This window comes from Malania oleifera, chromosome 4 (assembly GCF_029873635.1).
Source record: "Malania oleifera isolate guangnan ecotype guangnan chromosome 4, ASM2987363v1, whole genome shotgun sequence".
In the NCBI taxonomy this organism is placed as follows: Eukaryota; Viridiplantae; Streptophyta; class Magnoliopsida; order Santalales; family Ximeniaceae; genus Malania; species Malania oleifera.
The window spans coordinates 19847548-19868572 of record NC_080420.1 but is presented as its reverse complement, the minus strand read 5'-3'; the positions used below and the strand labels follow the sequence as shown (position 1 = coordinate 19868572).

The 21025-nt window shown below is 37.5% G+C and overlaps 1 protein-coding gene across 1 annotated transcript; it reads right to left on the bottom strand.

Annotated features, from left to right (window-relative positions):
- Positions 1 to 13338: 13338 nt before the first annotated feature.
- Positions 13339 to 14147, bottom strand: LOC131153712 (uncharacterized). The gene is made up of 2 exons (XM_058106161.1): positions 13596 to 14147; positions 13339 to 13410 (listed from the first exon to the last, which is right to left on the bottom strand). The coding sequence occupies exons 1-2, from the start codon at positions 14145 to 14147 to the stop codon at positions 13339 to 13341; spliced, it is 624 nt and encodes a 207-aa protein (XP_057962144.1).
- Positions 14148 to 21025: the final 6878 nt, after the last annotated feature.

The window sequence follows — 21025 nt, the reverse complement described above, 5'->3', positions numbered from 1 at the left end:
TAGTATCTACATGGTATCTCTTGAGGCTTAAAAAAAAAAAAAAATACACGTTCACGTGACTTGTAGCACTTAGGGTTCTTTGTGAACACTGAGAGAGCGCCCGTGGAGACTTTGACACCTTGTGAGGTACTGTTGAGCCATTTATCGCTCTTTTGAGTTTTGACGTCAACTTAGAGTTCATGAAACTCAACTTTCCCTATTTTTTTCTGGATACTCTTTGCACACTAGTCTTGGTTTTTGAATTGCTAGCCTAGAGGTGACATCTAGTGGGGAGATAAAAACTTAGGTCTTGTAGCCTACTCAAGATGTGAAGGCCGAACCACCCCTAGAAATAGACTTATTTCATGGACTCTTGTTCGAGCTTAATGCACATGGGTGGTATGAAAACAATAAAATAAGTGTTATGATTGTCCTAATTGACCATGAAAAGAAAGAAATTGAAAAATGAGCAGAAGAAAGAAAAAGAGAAAGAAATACCCTAGAAGAGGTGAAAGATCAATACCTGCTCCACACAACTTCAAAAAAAGTCAAGGCCAAGACGCATGTTATCCACATATGAAGACTCTTTACCAGCCTAATGCCTCAGATGTATTCACACCTAGTTTGTGAATAAGTTGATCTAGGGTGGTCTCGGTTGGACATGATGAGTAGGTGAGAAGATGCTTGGGTGAAGGACCCAACACCTCCTAAATAGGCTTGATCCTTTTCAGACTAGTCCACTCCATACATTTTGCATTTGTTCCTTGCAATATATGGGATGTTTGATCATGACACTCCTCCTCACATACGATGAGTGAACCCATCCTTTTTGAGTGTTTTCTAGGGTATACAAGTTAGGCCGAGTCAAAGCGACAGTTCTTTAGGTGTCCACGGATATCCTGGGTGTAACGAGTCACACACATTACACGTGCGTCAAGATTTTGCCTATTTATACTTTAATTTATATGGCTACATTAACTCTGAATTATGCTCGCTAGTTAATTTTACGTGAGTTTACTATTCTTAATGGCTATATAATGATGAGATTTGCATGAATGACTTACTTCGGAGTTGCGTGAATTGGGTATGAATGAGTTTGTGTGTAATTTGGTGATATTCCTGTATGTGAAAGGGTATAGTTGTGTTGCCTGTGTATTCATTCATTGAAATTGGTATGACACCACCCTAAATTGCATTCACGTTATTTGTTAGGGACTAGAAAAACTTTAGTTGGGGGGTGTGATTACGCGCTTAAATTGCGTAATTAGGTGCTTTAATTCATGCATTGCGAATGATATTTTGTATTTAAATACCTAATTACTCTCAATATTCTAACATTGTGTTCTATTTATAAATTTTGGGTTTTATTGAGTAATGTATGAAATTTTGGTGTTTGTTATTGCAGAGCAACTGTTGGAAGCTAAAAAACCGATGGTACTTTGCAATCTGTGCGTAACTCTCTCATCTAACCTCTGATTCAAATGATTCAAGATGCCATAGAAAGATAAGAAAATAATCTACAATTTTTGTGTTTTGTATTTTGCAAAATACTGGCAGCATCAGGGCCGAAATCGGACATGAAGTTAGTATACGCCGTTTCATGGATTATTTCGACAATTCTTCGTAATCGTGGCGTAACTTTCTCATCGAGCTCCGATCGAGACGATTCAAAATTCTGGAAAAAGCTGAAAAAGAGCTCTACATCTTTTGTGTTTTAAGCTTTGAAATTTACAATCTTTAAGAGGGTCGAAAGTGGGCTTGAAAGAGGAGGGTAGTTCATGTATCTTTAAAAAAAAAAAAGAAAAAAAAAATTAAAAAAAATGAGATGTGACCCAGCCATGCAGCCGGGTCATCTCAGAAGGGCAGTGTGTGCTGGGTACATAGAAAGGAAATACAAAAGAATGGAAAGAAAAAAAAGAAAGGAAAGAAAAGCAAAGAAAGAAAGGACAAAAGGAAAGTAAGGATTGAAAAAGGAAAAAAGGAGAATTTCTTTGGGAGAGTGCCGTGTGCAAGAGGAGACTTGGAGAGAGCAGCGTGCGCTGAGGCTGGAGGGAGAGAGGCCACGCCATAGGAGAAAAAAAAAAGATTTTTCTTGGGAGACACATAAGGGAGGCCAAACCACAAAAATTTTCTTGGAAAAAATTATCTTTTTGGGGGCTTTCTTGTGATTTTCTTTTGGAGGTGCTACGAAGATACACACACAGCTAGCAAAGGAGAGTTGGAAGCACACAAAAATACTATCTTTTCATAATCGGAAGGCGGCAAACAATGGCGGTGTTCGGGGTGTTCGTGACGCGCGACGGCGGTGCGGCGAGTGTTGATCTTTCCCGTACGCTCCAAATTGAAGAAAATATGGTGAAATCTGTTATGTTGGATTTAATTTTCGGAATGAACTAAATTTTTGAATTCTAGGAAAACGATGTAGCCAATTTCGAACTATGCTTGCTCTTTGATGCTAATCTGATGTAGTTTTCATTAATGTTTTTTGAGTTATTCTGTGCCTAATGTTTTTAATTAACTGGCCATTAATTAAATGATTTTAGTCTTTTAATTTGCTACCGAAATGGGGGATTATAGGATAGATCTTGGATAATTCAGCGTAGATAAATATAGAGATCGAAAGACTTGTATGAACCTACGTAGCATTAAAAATCGAGGTCTTACTGCATTCTTGCGTTATTAATTTGCATACTCTTATGTTAAATAATAAACAAAAATAAGTTCTGATTGACTATCGAAAGAGGCTTTTGAAAAAATTGGCGATTTGCTAACAAACAGAGAAAACAAAGTTGAATTAGCTAAATGAGTAAAACATAGTGAGAAACTAGGTGAAATTGGTTTCCTAGAAGTTTTCACCATCATCAATTTGACACGCGGTATCTAGTTTTAAATTCTCCTGAATAGTTTATTTAAAGTAGCTTTGTTTAAATTTTGCAGTCTAAAATTATTAATTTTTTTAAGTAAAATCAAGGTTAGTAAAATTTCGGTACTTGGTAAAATTAACACATCAATCCCTGAGGACGATACTCTACACATCATTATATTATAAAACTACGATACTGTGCACTTGCAGTTTGCAACGGTCAATATCATTTTCTATAACTACTATAAGACCAAATTTGGCTTAAAAAGTCTTACCTCAACTCAGGGATAATTTCCAACTTACTTTCACCAACAATTTGCTTCGGCAGATTTGGAGAGAACTTCCCTAGGAGAGTCATGGTAGCTTCAGATTGTCGAACAGGTGGAAATTCGGCCCAAAATCGAAGAGAGAGAGAGAGAGCCGAAAGGGAGAGAGAGAGGATGAGTGTTTGCTTAATTATGAAGTTAAAATCTGGATTTTAAGTATTTATAGGACTGGATTTGGCGACGAGCCACCTCATCTCATCGATGAGTCCTTTAATAATTTCGTCGACGAAATTCAGCCTGCTAAAAAACCTCTCTTGGTATTTTCTCATTGACGAAATTTTGCTTCATCGACGAGGCCCTCTTATGCCCTCGTCGACGAATCCCCTGTGTTCGTCGATGAGGCCTCTGATAATTCTCCTTTCTCTTTATTATTTTAAATACCATTTTTGTTCGGGTTGTCACATTCTCCCCTCCTTATAAAATTTCGTCCTTGAAATTTACTATTCATATAATTCATCATCCCTTATTAGGCAAAATGGTCCACTCATTTTATTACTTGCCCTCACTTATGGCGAAGGAATACCGTGGTTACATTTCACGTTCTGGGAGATTACATATACAAAATAAAAATTTTCCCCAAAACTAAAATATCTCATACTACCGAAAACATTACATGTACCCGCACAAGAAACATTACACTTAATTACATAAGGATTTATTGGAATAATTACAGGTATTTGTGTCTGATCTGTTCCTCACAGTCCTAAGAAGCCTCTTCTATCGTATGATTCCTCGATAGAACTTTTACCAGAGGAATCTTCTTATTACGTAATTCTTGTTCCTTTCGATCCAGAATCTGCACTGGTATCTCCTTATATACTAGCGAATCACTAAGCTCCATCTCACTATAGCTAATAATATGAGAAGGATCTGGGACGTATTTTCTCAACATAGATATGTGGAATACGCATGTATCCTAGATATTGTAGGTGGCAAAGCTAGCCTATAGGCCACCGGCCCGACTTTCTCTAAAATCTCAAACAAACCGATAAACCTAGGGCTAAGTTTACCCTTCCTACCAAACCTCATAACTCATTTTAACGGAGCTATCTTTAGAAACACATGATCACCAGTATCAAATTCTAAATTCCTGCAGTGATTATCAGTATAACTTTTCTTGTCGGCTCTGAGCTGCACCGATTCTTTCCCTGATAAGACGAACCTTGTCATATGCCTGCTGCACCATCTCTGGGCCCACAATGCGCCGCTCCCCCACCTCATCCCAATACAAAGGAGATCGACATCTCCTACCGTATAGTGCTTCAAATGGTCTCATGCCAATACTGGATTGGTAACTATTATTATACGCGAATTCCACCAGCGGCATGAACTGAGTCCAACTACCCCCAAAGTCTAAAACACATGTTGGGGGCATATCTTCTAGTATCTATATTGTCCACTTAATCTTCCCATCTGACTGAGGATGGAATGTCATACTAAACGATAGCTAAGACCCTAAAGCTTCCTACAAGCTTCTCCAGAACCGTTACATGAAACGCGGGTCTCGATCCGACACTATGGATACTGGCACTCCATGAGAATGAACTATCTCCTAAATGTAAATCTCCTCTAAATGGCTGAGGGAATAGCTGATCTTGATAGGGAGAAAATGGGCGGACTTAGTCAATCGGTCTACTATCACCTAAATCGTATTTTGGCCATGAGATGTCGACGGCAGCCCTGAAACGAAGTCCATGGATATATGATCCCACTTCCAGTCTAGTATAAATAGCGGCTGCAACTGACTTGCTGGCCTCTAGTGCTCAGCTTTTACCTACTGGCATGTCAAACACTGGGCTATGTACTCAGTAATCTCTCTCTTCATACCACTCTACCAATAAAACTCTCGCAGATTCCTACACATTTTCGTACTGCCAGGATGAACTGTATATAAGAATCTGTGAGCCTCCTCTAAAATAGTCCTCCTAATGTCAGCATCGCAGGAATACACAGTCTGGAATGGAACCCCAAAGCTCCGTCATCTGAAATGTAGAATTCCTCTCCCTGACCACTCTACACTCTGTCCATTACCTTTACCAATTCTGGATCTTCTTTCTGGGCAACTTTAATTCTTTCCTGTAAAGTAGGTTGTACCACTAGGCTGGCAATACATACTGGAGTATTACTCTCTATCAATTCAATGTCGAGTCTCTCTAAATTCATCATGATCGGACACTGGATCTCCATAGCTGCCAATGTTGATACCCTAAACTTCCTGCTCAGTGCATCAACTACCACGTTTGCTTTCCCTAGGTGGTAACTGATAGTACATTCAAAATCCTTAATCAACTCTAACCACCTTCTCTGCCTCATATTCAATTCCTTCTGGGTGAAGAAATACTTTAAATTTTTGTGGTCGGAGAAAATCTCGCACTACTCGCCGTACAAGTAATGCCTCCAAATTTTCAATGCGCGTACCACTGCAGCTAATTCAAGATTGTGGGTAGGGTAGTTCTTTTCATATTCTTTCAACTGCTGGATGCATATGCCACCACCCTGCCATGCTGCATCAACACATAGCCAAGTCTCTCCAAGGATGCATCACTGTATATAGTAAAGCCCTCACCCCCTGATGAGATGACTAATACTGGCGCTATGACTAGCTTCTGCATCAGCTCTTGAAAACTCTGCTCACAGCTGTCGTCCCACTCAAATCTGGAATTCTTTCTAGTCAGTCGTGTCAGAGGCCCTGATAAAGCTGAGAATCCCTTGACAAAACGACGCTAATATCCAGCTAACCCCAAGAAACTCCTGATCTCCTGGACGTTCCTCAGTCTAGCCCAAATCACTACCGCCTCAATCTTACTAGGGTCTACAGAAATTCCATCTCCTGAAATAACATGCCCCAAAAACACAACTTTTTCAAGCCAGAAGTCACATTTTTAGAATTTGGCATACAACTTCTTTTCCCTGAGCAACTTCAAAACCTGTCTCAAGTGCGTTTCATGCTCCTCATAACTCCTCGAATAGACCAGTATATCATTAATAAAAACAACCACAAACTAATCTAAATATGGATGAAAAATCCTATTCATCAAATCCATATATATCGCAAGAGCATTCGTCAGACCAAATGGCATAACCAGGAATTCGTAATGCCCATACCTAGTCCTAAAAGCCGTCTTCGATACATCTTCTGCTCTCACCTTTACCTGATGGTAACCTGATCTGAGGTCAATTTTAGAATATACCCGTGTACTCTGGAGCTATTCGAATAAGTCATTGATATGGGATAGAGGATACTTGTTCTTGATGATCACTTTATTAATCTCCCTATAGTCTATGCACTTCCTCAAAGACCCGTCCTTCTTCTTCACGAAAAGTACTGGAACTCCCCATGGAGATACACTGGGTCGTATGAAGCCCTTATCAAGCAAATATTGCAACAAATCTTTTAGGTCTGCCAATTCTGTTGGCACCATTTGGTACGATGCTTTAGAGATCGACGCTATACCTGGAAGTAGATCAATGGGAAAATTTACCTCTTGATCAGGTGGAAAACCTGGTAATTTATCTGGAAACACATCTGTAAATTATTTCACCACAGGTGTATTGATAAGTTTCAATTCATTTTTTGACATTTCCTTCACAAAAGCCACGAATCCCGAACATCCACTTTGGAGCAGCTCCCTTGCCTGAACAGCTGGGACCATCAGAGGTAAATATCGCACTCGCAACCCTATAAATCTAATTTCTGGTTTCCCTAGAGGTTTGAATATCACTTCTCTTGTACGACAGTCTATAATAGCAGAATTAGCTACTAGCCAATCCATGTCGAATATGATATCAAACCTGTGCATATCTAGCACCACCAAATCAGCAGATAAAATCTTCCCCTCAACATCAACTGGACAACCATAGAGTATCCTACTACATCTCACCACTGACTTGGTCGGTGAAGCTACTAACATTTCAACATCTAATGATTGCGTTTCTGCCCCATATAATTTAACACACCCTAAGGACACAAACAAGTGTGAGGCACCAGAATCAAAAAGTGTAATAATTTTAAATGAAAACATATTAACAGTACATGTCACCACTTCGCCGGCTGTCTCAGCATCACCTGGCATCAAAGCGAAAACCCTGGCTGGGGCCATATTCCTTTACTAGCCTCCACGTGGTGCCTGGTGACCTCCTCAAGTAGGTCTAGGAGCAAGAGCTACAACAATCTGTGTCGGACACTCTCTCATCATATGTCTTGGCTCCCCACACCTGTAGTAGACACCTCGCCCTGCGCGACACTCCCCCAAGTGTTTCTTCCCCTAATATGGGCAAGCTGGAGATGGCTACACACCTTGGAATCCGTGATTCTCGGTCTTCTATCTCCAGTCTCTATTATAGCCACCTCTCTTCCACGAAGCACGGCCGAATCCCTGTTGGGAACTGGAAGGTGCGGATCTTTTCTTCTATCTCTGCTTCTTAGCCTCTAATCGATCACCACTTTCTGCTATAGTGGCTCTATCCACTAGCTCAACAAAATCCTGCAACTTCATAATCGATACATGCTTATAAATTCCTCTCCTCAGACCTCTCTCAAACTTCCGCACCTTCTTTGCTTCATTTGATATAATGTACGGGGCGAAACGAGATAGCTCGATGAACCTCGCCACGTACTGCTGTACTGGTAGCTGTCCCTGCTTCAGATTCAAGAACTCCTCAATCTTAACCTCCCTAGACGAGGCTGGAAAATACTTGTTGAAGAATATATCTTTAAACCGCTCCCACATCATCTCCAAAGGTACAGTCATCTACTGCTATAATAATCTCACCGCCAACCACCATCTCTCGGCCTCTCCAGTCAGTTTATATGTGGCAAATAGTAACCTCTGCTCCTTCGAACACTGCAGTACTGCAAATATTTTCTCTATCTCTTGCACCCAGTTTTCAGCGACTGCAGGATCTATCCCTCTTGAGAAATCTGGAGGATTTGTTTTTATAAATTTCTCGATCAAGCTACCATGGCCTGCCGATGGACCACCTTGTTCCCTCTGACTCCTGGCAATTTATGCTATAACCGGTTGTGCCACGCTGCGTAGGACTGCATCTGAATCACTACCCATAGCGCCTGAGGGTCCAGCACCCTCACTCCCACTGGCTTGAGCACTATTGCCACCAAGGTCCATCCTGAAAAGCAAATAACTTAACTCAAAACCACCTTCACTATGCATATCACCCAACTCATATAGTATATTCTCCTAATTAATTCATTTCTCTTGATCTTAATTCAAGGTTCAATCCTACAACCTAGATACCCAACCCGACGATAGTTTACCATGAATTTTCTAAAATTGTCACCCCAGGAAAATCACACAAACCACCATGAAAGTCCTGCATCTAGACTATAAAACTAGACCTCAAATCCCCTTATCCTATACTCTGGTATTATTATTACTGCACTCTAGAGTCTACAAAACCTAGTATCCTAGGCTTTGATACCAAACTGTAACGACCTCAAAAATCTTACTATAAAATATAACATAATAAATAGAAAAGTCAACCTGAACTCATGGGTAATGGGGACACCTGCCGATCACAGCAGAAACCTAAGCAGCAATAAGTATAAAATCTCAAACATTCAACCATACATCATAATACCAGAGTTTACTACATCATCAAATACTGTATTTTTATACAATCTCCAAAACATAAAAATAACCCTAGGATCATACAACAAAATAATCTTGATCTTAGTACAAAATCTTACCCTCCTAGTGGGGTAACTTAATAGTCTCAACGACGGCCACGACCCGCCGGTCTCTCAGGGTCTCCTATAAAATTGATTAAGTTCGGGGGGGTGAGACACATATTAGTAAGGGAAAATAAACTAAATACAGTTGTGTGGCAACATGAATATCTAAAGCAATTATACATATATAGTACATTTCATATTTCTGTAAACATTGATCATTTCGTACTAAATAATCATATACTTTCATATTTTCTAATAAATCATATTGTACATAAAACGTATGTTATAACTGGTAATACTGAAAACATGCTCAAGATGAATAGCTATCTGATGTCATGTATTACCCCCATGACGGGTTGTGCAGCTCGAAGGCAGGACCCGGCAATGTCTAGCCGACCACTGTCGAGTCAAAAATGTTTGTAAGTACGATGGGTCCACCGCACCCTAGTCCGAACTACTAGGTGGACGTCTACACTCTACTGAAAGCCACATCGACTATCCATCTCCCACCCCCTCGTGGGGTGGTTAGCACTAATCTGAACATAGATATCTAATCTATAAGCTACGGTACTGTGCTCCTAAACTGAACTAAACTAACATTCGGGTTCTGATAACATATAATATAGTATCTTTCATAACTTCATAAATACGGTCTCATGCTGAACGTTTCATAAATACGACCTCATGCCATTCATTTTATAAATATGGCCTCGCGCCGAAATTGTACATAAATACGGCCTCGCGTCGAAATTGTACATAAATACGGCCTCGTACCGAAATCATACATAAATACGGCCTCGTGCCGAAATCATACATAAATACGGCTTAGTGCCGAAGTCATACATAAATACGGCCTCATGCTGAAATCATACATATATGTATATCATTCTGAAAATAATCACTTTATCATGTATTTTCAACATCATAATGTATTGTATTCTTCCATAATTTCTCAAAACGTACTTCATTCATATCATTATCATATCATGATATTTTCCCACATTAAATAATATTCATGCCACACATTTGTTATATAAAACCATACATTGTATTCTAAAATCATAGATTTTAACATCTCGTACATACATATTCATTTAATCATATTTGCAGTATTTTCCCAAATATGTAATTCCTTCGTAATATACAAATAAAACATATGCTTTTCTAAAAATAAATTTACTCATAAATAATAATACTTCGCCTGGAAAATAACTGCTTTAGTTTATTCCCTTACCTGGCTACTGAGAAAGCCCCCAAAATATTCCAGTCTAACACCCGTAGGATTTCCTAATCAATACCTTGAAAACGAAAACTCCCAATATTAAACTTTAGTATTTTTACATGTATATCATTTCCTATAACTACCATAAGACCAAATTTGGCTTAAAAAGTCTTACCTCAACTCAGGGATGATTTCCAATTTGCTTTCACCAATGATCTGCTCTGACAGATTTGAAGATAACTTCCACAGGAGCATCGTGGTGGCTTCATATTGTCGAACCAACGGAAATCCGACCCAAAATCGAAGAAAGAGAGAGAGCCGAAGGGGAGAGAGAGAGGATGAGTGTTTGCTTAATTGTGAAGTTAAAATCTGGATTTTTAGTATTTATAGAACTGGATTTGTCAATGAGCCACATCATCTTGTCGACGAGTCCTTCAATAATTTCGTCGATGAACCACTCCTCATTGACGAAACTCAATCTGCTCAAAAACCTCTCTCGGTATTTTCTCATCGACGAAATTTTGCTTCGTCGACGAGGCGCTCTTATGCCCTCATCGACGAATCCCCTGTGTTCGTCGACGAGGCCTCTGATAATTCTCTTTTCCCTTTATTATTTAAAATGCAATTTTTATTTGGCTTGTCACAACAAATACCGATAGTTGATGATTGAAAAGTGCTTGTGTAGGTTCAAATTAATATTCCAAGGAAGGACACTTAAGGAAACAAGAAGACCGTGAAGATTTGTAATTTGTAATTAAAATTCATATCGGTCTATAATAATATGGGTTTGTAATAATAACTTAGGCATGTGGATGTATGCTTATCACATGCACATCATGCACTCGAGATATAGTGTAAGCTCAACTAAGATGTATAGCTCTGTGACTCCTTTCCCTAAGGGATCATCTTCCACACGACCTCCTACTTTCAGTGGTGTTAATTACACCTTCTAGAAATAAAGGATGTGCATTTACCTTCAGAATATTGATTGGAAGGTGTGGAGGATTGTCTCTAAGGGAAATTATGTCCCTATGAAAACTGAGGGTACCACTAGGGTTCCTAAGACGGAAGAAGAATATAATGATGATGATTTGAAAGCTGTTAGTTTAAATGCTACTACTATGAATATTTTCTATTGTAGTCTTGATGTTAATGAATTTAACAGAATTATGGCATGCTCCACACCTTCCAAGCGGGTAGCGCTTGGGTAGGTGCTAGGACTTGTGTTTTGTGAGTTGTCATTTTGAGACATGTTGGGCATCCGGTTGTACGTTATATGATAGAGCCTTGTTTCTGCTCTTGTATAGACTCTAGTATGGTACCACTCTTGTATAGAAAAACTTATTTCCGGTACGTATATTTTTCTGTGTTTGGATGTGTATAGGGTGTCTGGGAACCCCACGGGGTCGGACCCTTATCCTTTGTACTATATCTATAGATGGTTTGTATGATACAAGGACATGTTAGATCACATTTTCAATCGTGGGTCCCATTTTCGGGTTCGGGGCGTGAAAATATTGATATCCTCCACGTATCCATTCCAATGTGTCCATTCAGATATATATGCTCCTATGAATGTTTTCTCAGTCCCTAATATGCCTTGTATAATACTATATATTCTTACCAAAATTGTTCTCTTAAGATATTCTGATAAGCTCACTAGAGGAAATATCATCTCTTAGCCTAAGACCATATTAATTTTAATATTTATATCCCTTACTCTATTTACATCGACGACACTATCTTTTATGTTTTTATCTACAATAATTTCTATCCCATTCTTATATTTTTCTTTCCCAGTATACTAAAGTTTAAATCTTGATTTAACAATTTCTCTAGTTTTCTCTCACACTCACTTAGTTTCTTGAAAACAAATTATGTAAATTTTTCTTCTAATCATTGTGTACACAATGTTCATGTTTTTACCCAGCCCGTAAGTGTCCTTGTATTTCAAGCTGCTAATCTAATCTTAGTCTACTATACTAACTTCTTGACCCGCCCACGTTTAGAATGATGTGAGAACACCTACATATTTGACAATGTGCACAGGCGTCTACACATTGCATCGCTTCGAAACGACAACCTAGCCCACCCTTGCCCACATTTTGCTACACCCGAGTGTATAAGTGCAACACGTTGCTCGTAGGGGACGCCTCAATGAATATTCAATAAGGATTCATATCATAGTGATCTAAAAAATTTTACGTTAACTATCAACTACCTAATGCAACCCTCCTCCTTTACCCGGGCTTGAGGCTAGTTGTGTGTGAAAAGATTACGATATTAAGTGCATCATAGGTGGATTGCATTGCATAACATAAGACCACAATTTGTAAAAAAAGATTATTCTATTTAACGTAAATAAAATTAGATCTTTGAAATAATATATATAAATATATATATATAATCAATATATAAGTATCTTTTTTTTTCTTCATAAAACTAATGAATATTGATTAAATATAATTATGGTCTAATTTAGATAATTAGTGATTTTTTTAAACAAATAAAAGTTATATGAGAAATTATATGACAAAATGATCCTACATTCATTAATAGCATACAAATAAAAGGGCGAACTCATTTCTAATATGTTTAAAATTTAGGAAACAAAAATTCAGATATGTGGAGGGACGGGTCCCCTCTATAGTTTTTCCATTGGAGTGAGTTGCAAGTTGCAATATGTAAAAACATATTAATTTTTTTTGAACGAGTCAAAAAAATTAGTGAATTGTGATTTAATATATATATTTTCCAGGTAAAAGAAGAAATTATATATATTAATTAAGAATATTTTCAACGAGAAAAAATTGGAGGACCATTTTAATTTTTTATTTTTGTTCCTCTTCTTTTATAACATAAGATAACAGAAGCCACGTGCATTTTCCTGGAAATTCGAAGATAAACAAGATTCAAACTAATTTAAAAAATGGTTACAATAATTCAAACAGGATAAAATGATAGCCCAGTTTGGCACTATCCAACGACTATCTTTTCATCCCATGCCCTAAACAAAGTAGCCGAGGAGAAACAGAATTTTCCTGGAAAATTCAATATTTTCTGTACATGCAATTCCCAATTCACAAATGCACTAATTTAAACTGGCCGGATCCCACTGCTACCCCTGCAAAAATAAGAATCAAGAGAACAAACAATCAGATAAATTAAAGACGGAATTAATCAAAACTAATTAAAGGGAAAAGGGAAAAAAAAAAAAAATTTGGGATAAGCAAGAACATGCAGATGGAGTAATCACCTATCCTCTACGCCCAGGAACTTTGTATCGGTGGGCTGTAATTCCAGTTAACGTTGAGCCTGGAAAAAGAGCCTGCGTGCAAAGAAATTAATGCATCATGCAAAGCTAGAGATCTATAAACAAATGATTCGGGAAAATCAGATTCAATCAAACGAACCAAAAGGCAGAAGATGAACCCAACTTTCCTTTTTGTTTATTTTGAATTCATCATGTGGGTTTTCTTGAGAACCAAACGGCGGCTAAAGGAAGAAACTTACGTCTATTTCCTTCTGGACCGCCTTGGCTCGCTTCTTGGGCCTACGCGGGGGTTTGTGTCCCAACCTCGCCAAATAATCCTCCTCCGCCTCCTGCCGTGAAAGCGGTATCGTGAACTTCGCTTCGTCGCCGTCGATCGTCGCCTTGCGCGCAACTTTCCTCGCCCTCAGATTCCACGGCTTGGCGGTGGGAGCAAACGACGACCACTCCGCCGTGACCGCTTCCCATTCTCTCCCGAAATTAACCTTCAACTTATCCACCTGCTCTTGGCGATCGACCAACAACATCGTTCTCACCGCTTCGATTCCATTAAAGTCGCCGCCAATATTCTCAGCCCTCGGCTTCTCGAAATCATGATCGACCCGATGGTGAGCCCCGGACGAAGGCTTGTTGGTTTTGGAGTCAAGTGAATCGTTTTCAGAGTTCAGTTCGAGGCACCAGCTGGGGAACTTGTCATCCCCCAACTTCAAAGCCACCGAGGAGAATATACGCAGACGCTTTATGACCTTGTTTGCGCGCCCTTCCTCTTCCGCCGTCGCATCCGCATTCCCCATTGATCGAAGGAAAGCTCTTTGACCTCTAAATTTTCTTCAACTGAGATTCGTCTCTTAGATTCAGAGAGAGAGAGAGAGAGAGAGAGAGAGTTAGACTCAGAGAAATGGAGGATTGGTGAAGAAGACGCTCCTTATATAGGGGCTAGAGGTGAGAGAGAGAGAGAGAGAGAGAGAGGGGGGGGGGGCTTTAATGTAACATGGAGAAGCTCTAGAATCATCAAAAACAGATTTTAATCTTATAATTCATTGTCTAACAAAAAAATAAGATGGAATTAGTTTGACAAAAATCATTAACCGATAAGATCAATTGATGAATGATGAGCCCAAATTAAATCATCACACATATGTATAAATTAATAAAGGTTTTCCTAAATACTTGGGAGGGATGATGATGATAAATCCTCCTGTGAAATAACAATCTCATGCATGAGAGAATATATATATATATATATGATGGTGCTGCTTCGTATAGTAGTATTATATCTTTGCACATTCCCAAATACAATTTAACTTTGAATCCAAAAATAGAATAAGGTACAAAAGATATAACTAATAATTTATATAATCTTATTTGTGCAAGCTATTGATTGATGATTGTAAAGTCAAGGTGAGATCCTTGGTATATGTTATTCGAAGATAACAATAATTATTTTGATTGCTGGAAAAAGGGTAAAGTAGAATCTTGTAAGTTTTTGGAAAGTAAAAACAAAACAAAATTGTAATTTTGACTAAATAAATATTGAAAATAAGAATAAATTTGATAATAAAAAAATTGACAGTAATAGTAGTTCTCAATATCTTGGATCTATTATCCAAACAAGAGAAGAAATTGAAAAGGATATAGTGCATAGTGTTAAGGTAGGTAGGGTAAACTAGAAGAATGCTTCGGGAGTATTATGTTTTCATAGGATCACGTTAAAATTAAAAGGAAAGTTCTATAGGATAGTTATAAGACTAATCATATTCTATGCATCATAATATTAGGCAACCAAGAAACAACATATTTAAAAAATAAAAGTCATTGAAATGCAAATACTAAAATGGATGATTGGTAAAACATTAAATGATAAATTAAAAAGTGAATATATTTGTAACGAGTTATGTATAGAACTAATAGAAAATAAGATAAGGGAGGGATGACTTATATGATTTGGGCATTTGAAACCTAGGTTAAGTGGTTCACTTGTGAGGAGGAGCAAGCTATTTGTTGTTAATGGTGTCGTGACGGTCTCGGACGTGAACTGGGCGAGAGATGTGAAAGAGGTATTTTTGTGGAAAACATGGTGTAATGGAGTCGCCACTAATCTTTTAGTATGATTAGAACACTTGATTACTACCCAATTAAAGATGGAATCAGTCTGTGTTACCAAAGCCGGAATCGGAGATTCGGTTGTGCAAGGGGAAGGTATAAGCACCTCCTCTACTTTCCGTTCTTACGAACGATACCTAATTAATTGAAAATTATTCCATAAATTTAATTTGATAAGCCTTTGAAATTACTCCCTTTCAAAAAAAAAAAAAAAATCAGAGAAAATGCACCAAAAACATACTATACATGTATTCCCTTGGAACCGGGGCATACCGTATTCCAAAGAGCTCATGCCTCCCTTTTAAATCATTAGGATGAGAAAATCGAGAAAATACTTTTCAAAAATACACTCCCAACATTTTAAAATTTATATTGTTTTTCTAAGTAAGAAAATATTATGTTGGCAGGTTTTGGAACTCATTTGGGATAGACAAAAGTGTCAAAAATGACTCTTAAAGCTCGAAATATTTTTCTCGATTTCACTCTATTTGTTTTTGAATTTTAGTAGCTTTTCCATGTGTTTCCAAAATTTTGAAATAGCAAAAAAATAATTAAAGAAAAGTAATGAAAATCAAGTCCAAAAATACTTTTTTAGAATTTAATCCTGATTTTTTTGAAATTTTTGTGATTTTCCTAAGTTCAAAAACAATTTTTAATCTAAAAAATATTTATGTGAAATTTTATTTTATTTTTATATTTTTTTGTGATTTTTAAAATAAGAAATATTTTAAGAAGGTAAAAGCAATGAGAACTAGCTTAGAAATATTTGTAGAATTTTTCCCAAATTTTCCTAACTTTTTGCAATTTTTTTTTTTCAGAATTTTTATGAGTTTTTCAGAATTTTCTATGAATTACGTAAAGTTTAAATAAAAATAGGCTAAACCGATTTCCCACCAATTTATGAAGACCAGGCTAGTTCGAAGAAGAATCGGTCAAAAAGGGGGGGCTCGTCAACCGTTTTATGCTCGGTCAAGGCCAATGCCACGTGTTAGCATCTGAGTGGCCTTACAAGGGTTGGCAAGATCGCCTACGTGGAAGCATCCTCTTCACCGTTAGGAGGTCACAATCAGATGGTATAGAGGTGGCCACGTCCTGCATTCTTGAGTGTGTAGGAGGAAGCGCCAGATTTCACGCAGCGAGTGGAAGAGCAGCCTTTCATCCTTGCTTTTGACACAAAGCAATCCCAGCCTTTGATGCAGGGAAGACACCCAACAGTTGAGATGCAGTTGTTTTACGTATTAATGACTAGGGGAACAGGGAGCCACGTGTTGGCTGACGCGTGAAGGGAACGGTCATCGAAGGGGCAATCTGTACGTTGCGATCACAGCCGTCGATGAGATGCAAAGATTCGACCGTGAGGGCCATATTTTTTTTTCCAGAAATATGGAATGTAACGCCCTGAACCCTCAAACCCGGGTTCGCTACATTATACCTGATAAAATCATGATAATCCATAATCCATAATCCATAATATACACAACAGAAAACATAAACATAATTTCCATATATAATACCATAATACCGTAATACCAGAGTTTACTATTCCTATCTAAATTCCATATAATTCATCCATCACCTGCATTTCCATAAATCTACATAACTCCAAAAACATTTCAGTATTTCACAACCATTCCTTACTCAACATCCTTAAAACATAACAACATAAAACATAAAACATATACTTAAACTTAATACAATCCCACAGTATAAAAAAAATATACCCTTTCTCTTTACAATTCTCAAAAAACTATATACCCTCGAGCTCTCTAAGCCCGACCTCGAGGATGTCCTAAAAAAGAAATAATTATATTCAGTGAGACACATCTTAGTAAAAGAAGAAATATACATATTAAAACAGTTTGTGGCTAACATGAGGTATATGGATATCATTTTAAATACATTTTCAAATCATTAACGTAACATAGAAAACATTCTCTAAACCTAATCAATCACAAACAAAGATTTAACCCACGAGATTACCTAAGGATAGGGGTGATTACCCGCCCATACAAGTAGCACCCCTCTGTTCTGATACATAAGCAACCCAAGGGTCACTATTAAAGCATACCAAAGCACTCACCTTACTCAGTAAGCCCTCAAGTATTAGATTGATCTCGTACTCACACAGTTTAATAATAGTCTACTAGAAAAGGCCCTAAGGATAGTGAAATATACCCGTCCATACAAGTAAGTTCCCTCTGCCCTAGTACGTTATGCAGCTACTGCCACATCTGAAGTTACTAGTGCACTCGCCTTACTCAACAAGCCCTCAGGCGAAGAGTACGCCCCACCCAATCATAACATGTTCTACATGCATAAATACTTCTAATATCATAATTCATTGTTATTTCTATCATTATTCAATCATACACATCTGTTCATGTTCATAACTTAAACATTGCATTGCATTTCACTTTATGTAATCTTCAACATTACATCGTTCACATTTGTCATTTCATTCCATTGTCATTCCTTTATAATTTCATTGCATTTTCTTTTCCTTCATTCGTACTATAGCTGGTATTTAGCCATCGTCAGTTAGTGTACAGCTCCTTTTAGCTGTCATCAGTTAGTCTACATAAAAATGTGCTAGATCTGCTAACATGACTTTTTTTAGTTGTCTTACATTTACATGGTTGCATTAACATACACAAGTAGCATAGTCCATGACATATTTTATTTTTAATGATTTACTTACTTAGTCTGCATCTCATACATTTAACATATATTTGCACAGAATCTTATACCATACAATTTAACAATAAAATTCATACATATTCCCATAAAATAGGCCAACCCACGTTTAACATTTATATGCTGAAAATACATTTCATTTCTTACTTAATTCCTCAGAAAATTCCTTTCACTTTCCTCAGTTCATTTCCACATATACATAGCTAAATAAGTGGTCCTATGCTCAGAAAACATAGTTTTACATGGTTGGCATTTTATAATTCACTCCAAAATATACATATAATATAACATAATTTATTACCTTTAATTTCATAAAATATGATTTAGTATATAACTTCCCCTTACCTGACTTTCAAACTACACTGGTAGGATCCCTGAACTGATACCCACAATATTCACTTGGACTCTGAACCAAAAATCCTATTTTAATTAAAATAAATTCCAACTACCTCAAAACTTAAAAAAAAAAAAAAAAACACTTATTTACTACTTCCTAGGCTCCAAATAACATTATTCATTAAGAAAATCCAAAAATAATTTACTTACGCCAATTTTGGGATGTTTCCCAAACCTCTTAGACCAACGATCAGCTCCTACAGCCTTACATAGAATAAACTTACGAACCTCGTGGTGGTTTTGGATAGTCAAATCGGGTCAAATCCGACCCGAAATCGAAGAGAGAAGGTTGGGAGATCGTTTCTTAGAGAGAGAAGGAGAAAGTTCCCAAGTTTTCTTGCTGAAATGAAGAAAATTTCTATTTATAGGCAGGGCTTCATCGATGAGACATGTGGATTCGTTGACAAGCCATTATAGATACTTTGTCATCGAGAAGACACTTTCATCGACAAAATTCAGAGTTTCAGATATACTCTCTCGGGATTTCTTCGTCGATAAGGAACTGAGTTCGTCAACGATCTCTAAAAGGACACTCGTCAATGAAGACAGGATATTCATCGACGAGGCCTGTTATTTCTTCTAAAAATCCATCCGTTTTCCTTTATTACCCATTAATCCATTTCATTTATTGTATTTCCTAATTATTTTAAATTTTTGGGTCATTACATGGAAAATGTTATTTTTGAACATATATATACATATATAATGTGAAATGTATTATATAATAACAGAACTTGGATGGTTACTTACGTTATGAGCGTGGTCCCATTGCTAGCTAGCCAGATCGAAGAGAGAGGATACCCACTGTGTGCCAACCCATTAGAGGTTTGACGGCGAGTAGGATAGGCAGACCAGATTAGTGTATAGCCGACAGTGCAACCACACTATTCAGGAAGTGTGGGTCGGAGGCCGATTAGCCCTGAAGTGTAGGGGGTGTTGTAGGATACCCTCTATCTACTGACCTGTTAGAGGTTTTAACAGTGGTGTAGGATGGGCAGGCTAGGTTAGGTGGGCAATCATGCATAGATATGTTATGTTTGACTTAGCCTAGTAGGCCAGCCAGTGTTAAGTCCAACCTATGGGTCGCACAACCCGGATCATGGGGGGTGAGCTCATGATATACAAATAGACATCCAGAGTATAATATTTCAATAATATACAGATTTAATAGATGATTTAAATGATATGAAAATTTATTGTGATATAGTAAAATTATGTTTAAAAGTATAGTTATCCATGTGTTAAGTTACAACTTAAGATATATTACAGCTATATTATTTGTAGTATATGTTTATAATATGATTAAACTTTTGTTGCCACACATTGATATAAGTCTATTTCCCTTACTGAGAGGTGTCTCACCCGAGCATTACAAATATTTCAGGAAATCCCAACAAATGAGTGGAGCGAGCTTCGTGATAGAGGAGTTCGTTGGTATTACCCAGTTGTAGGGTAAGTAATCGTGTCAGGAGTAGGATGGATTTTTGGGTTATTTATATGTATATGTAGAAACAGTGGAACTCTGGTATTGTATATAAGTTGAGTATGTTATAATTCCGCTGCTTAGATGTCATGTATGTATAAACAGGTGAACCCCCGGTACCTATGGGTCCAGGTTGACTTTGACTACGTTTTATGGTATTAGAGAATTATTAATATGTGAAAAAAAAAATAGTAGAAATTTGGGGTTGTTACAAGTTTGGTATCAAAGCCTAGGTTGCTAAGTTCTACAGCGGAAACAATGCCAGAGTTTAGGAATAAATCAGGAACTTAGTGAGTCAATGTTAAGGAATTAAGATGAGTATTTAGGATTTTGTTTCGTAATCGAGAAGTAGGATTTCCGTAGTGGTTTCTATGTCTTTGTTGGGGTGATGATTTCTGAAAAGTCGTAGTAAACTATTTTCAAGTTGTGTTTCTTAATTGCTGAACTGAATCTTAAATTGAGAATAAGGGCGCTAGGTTAATTGATAATATGAGATTTAATTAGATAAATATGTTAGTTATGTTATGTAGACAAGGTCCTCAGACTATGCTCATTTTTTTTCAAGATGGACCTTGGGGGTAGCAGCACTCACGCTAGTGGTGATGATGGTACAGGCCCCTCTAGTGCGGGCAGCGGTGATTCTGACACAGTTCTGCGTAGTATAGTTCTGCAGGATATGGATGAGATTGCATGGAACTCTAAGGAGTAGGGAGAACCATTAGCAGACCAAGGTTATGCTATAGAGAACTTTGCTGATCCTGTAGTTGCTAAAAACTGGATGCAATAGATTGAGAAAATATTGTCGGTATTACACTACACCGATGAACAAAGACCCCATATGCTATGTATAAGTTAACAGGTACGGCTGAGAGATGGTGGATAGCTATGAAGTTGCTTAAGGGATAGAGACCCATACCAGTGGTTATGATGTGGAATCGATTCAAGGAGATGTTCTTTGATCATTATTTTTCTACCACTATTAGAGAAGCTAAGATA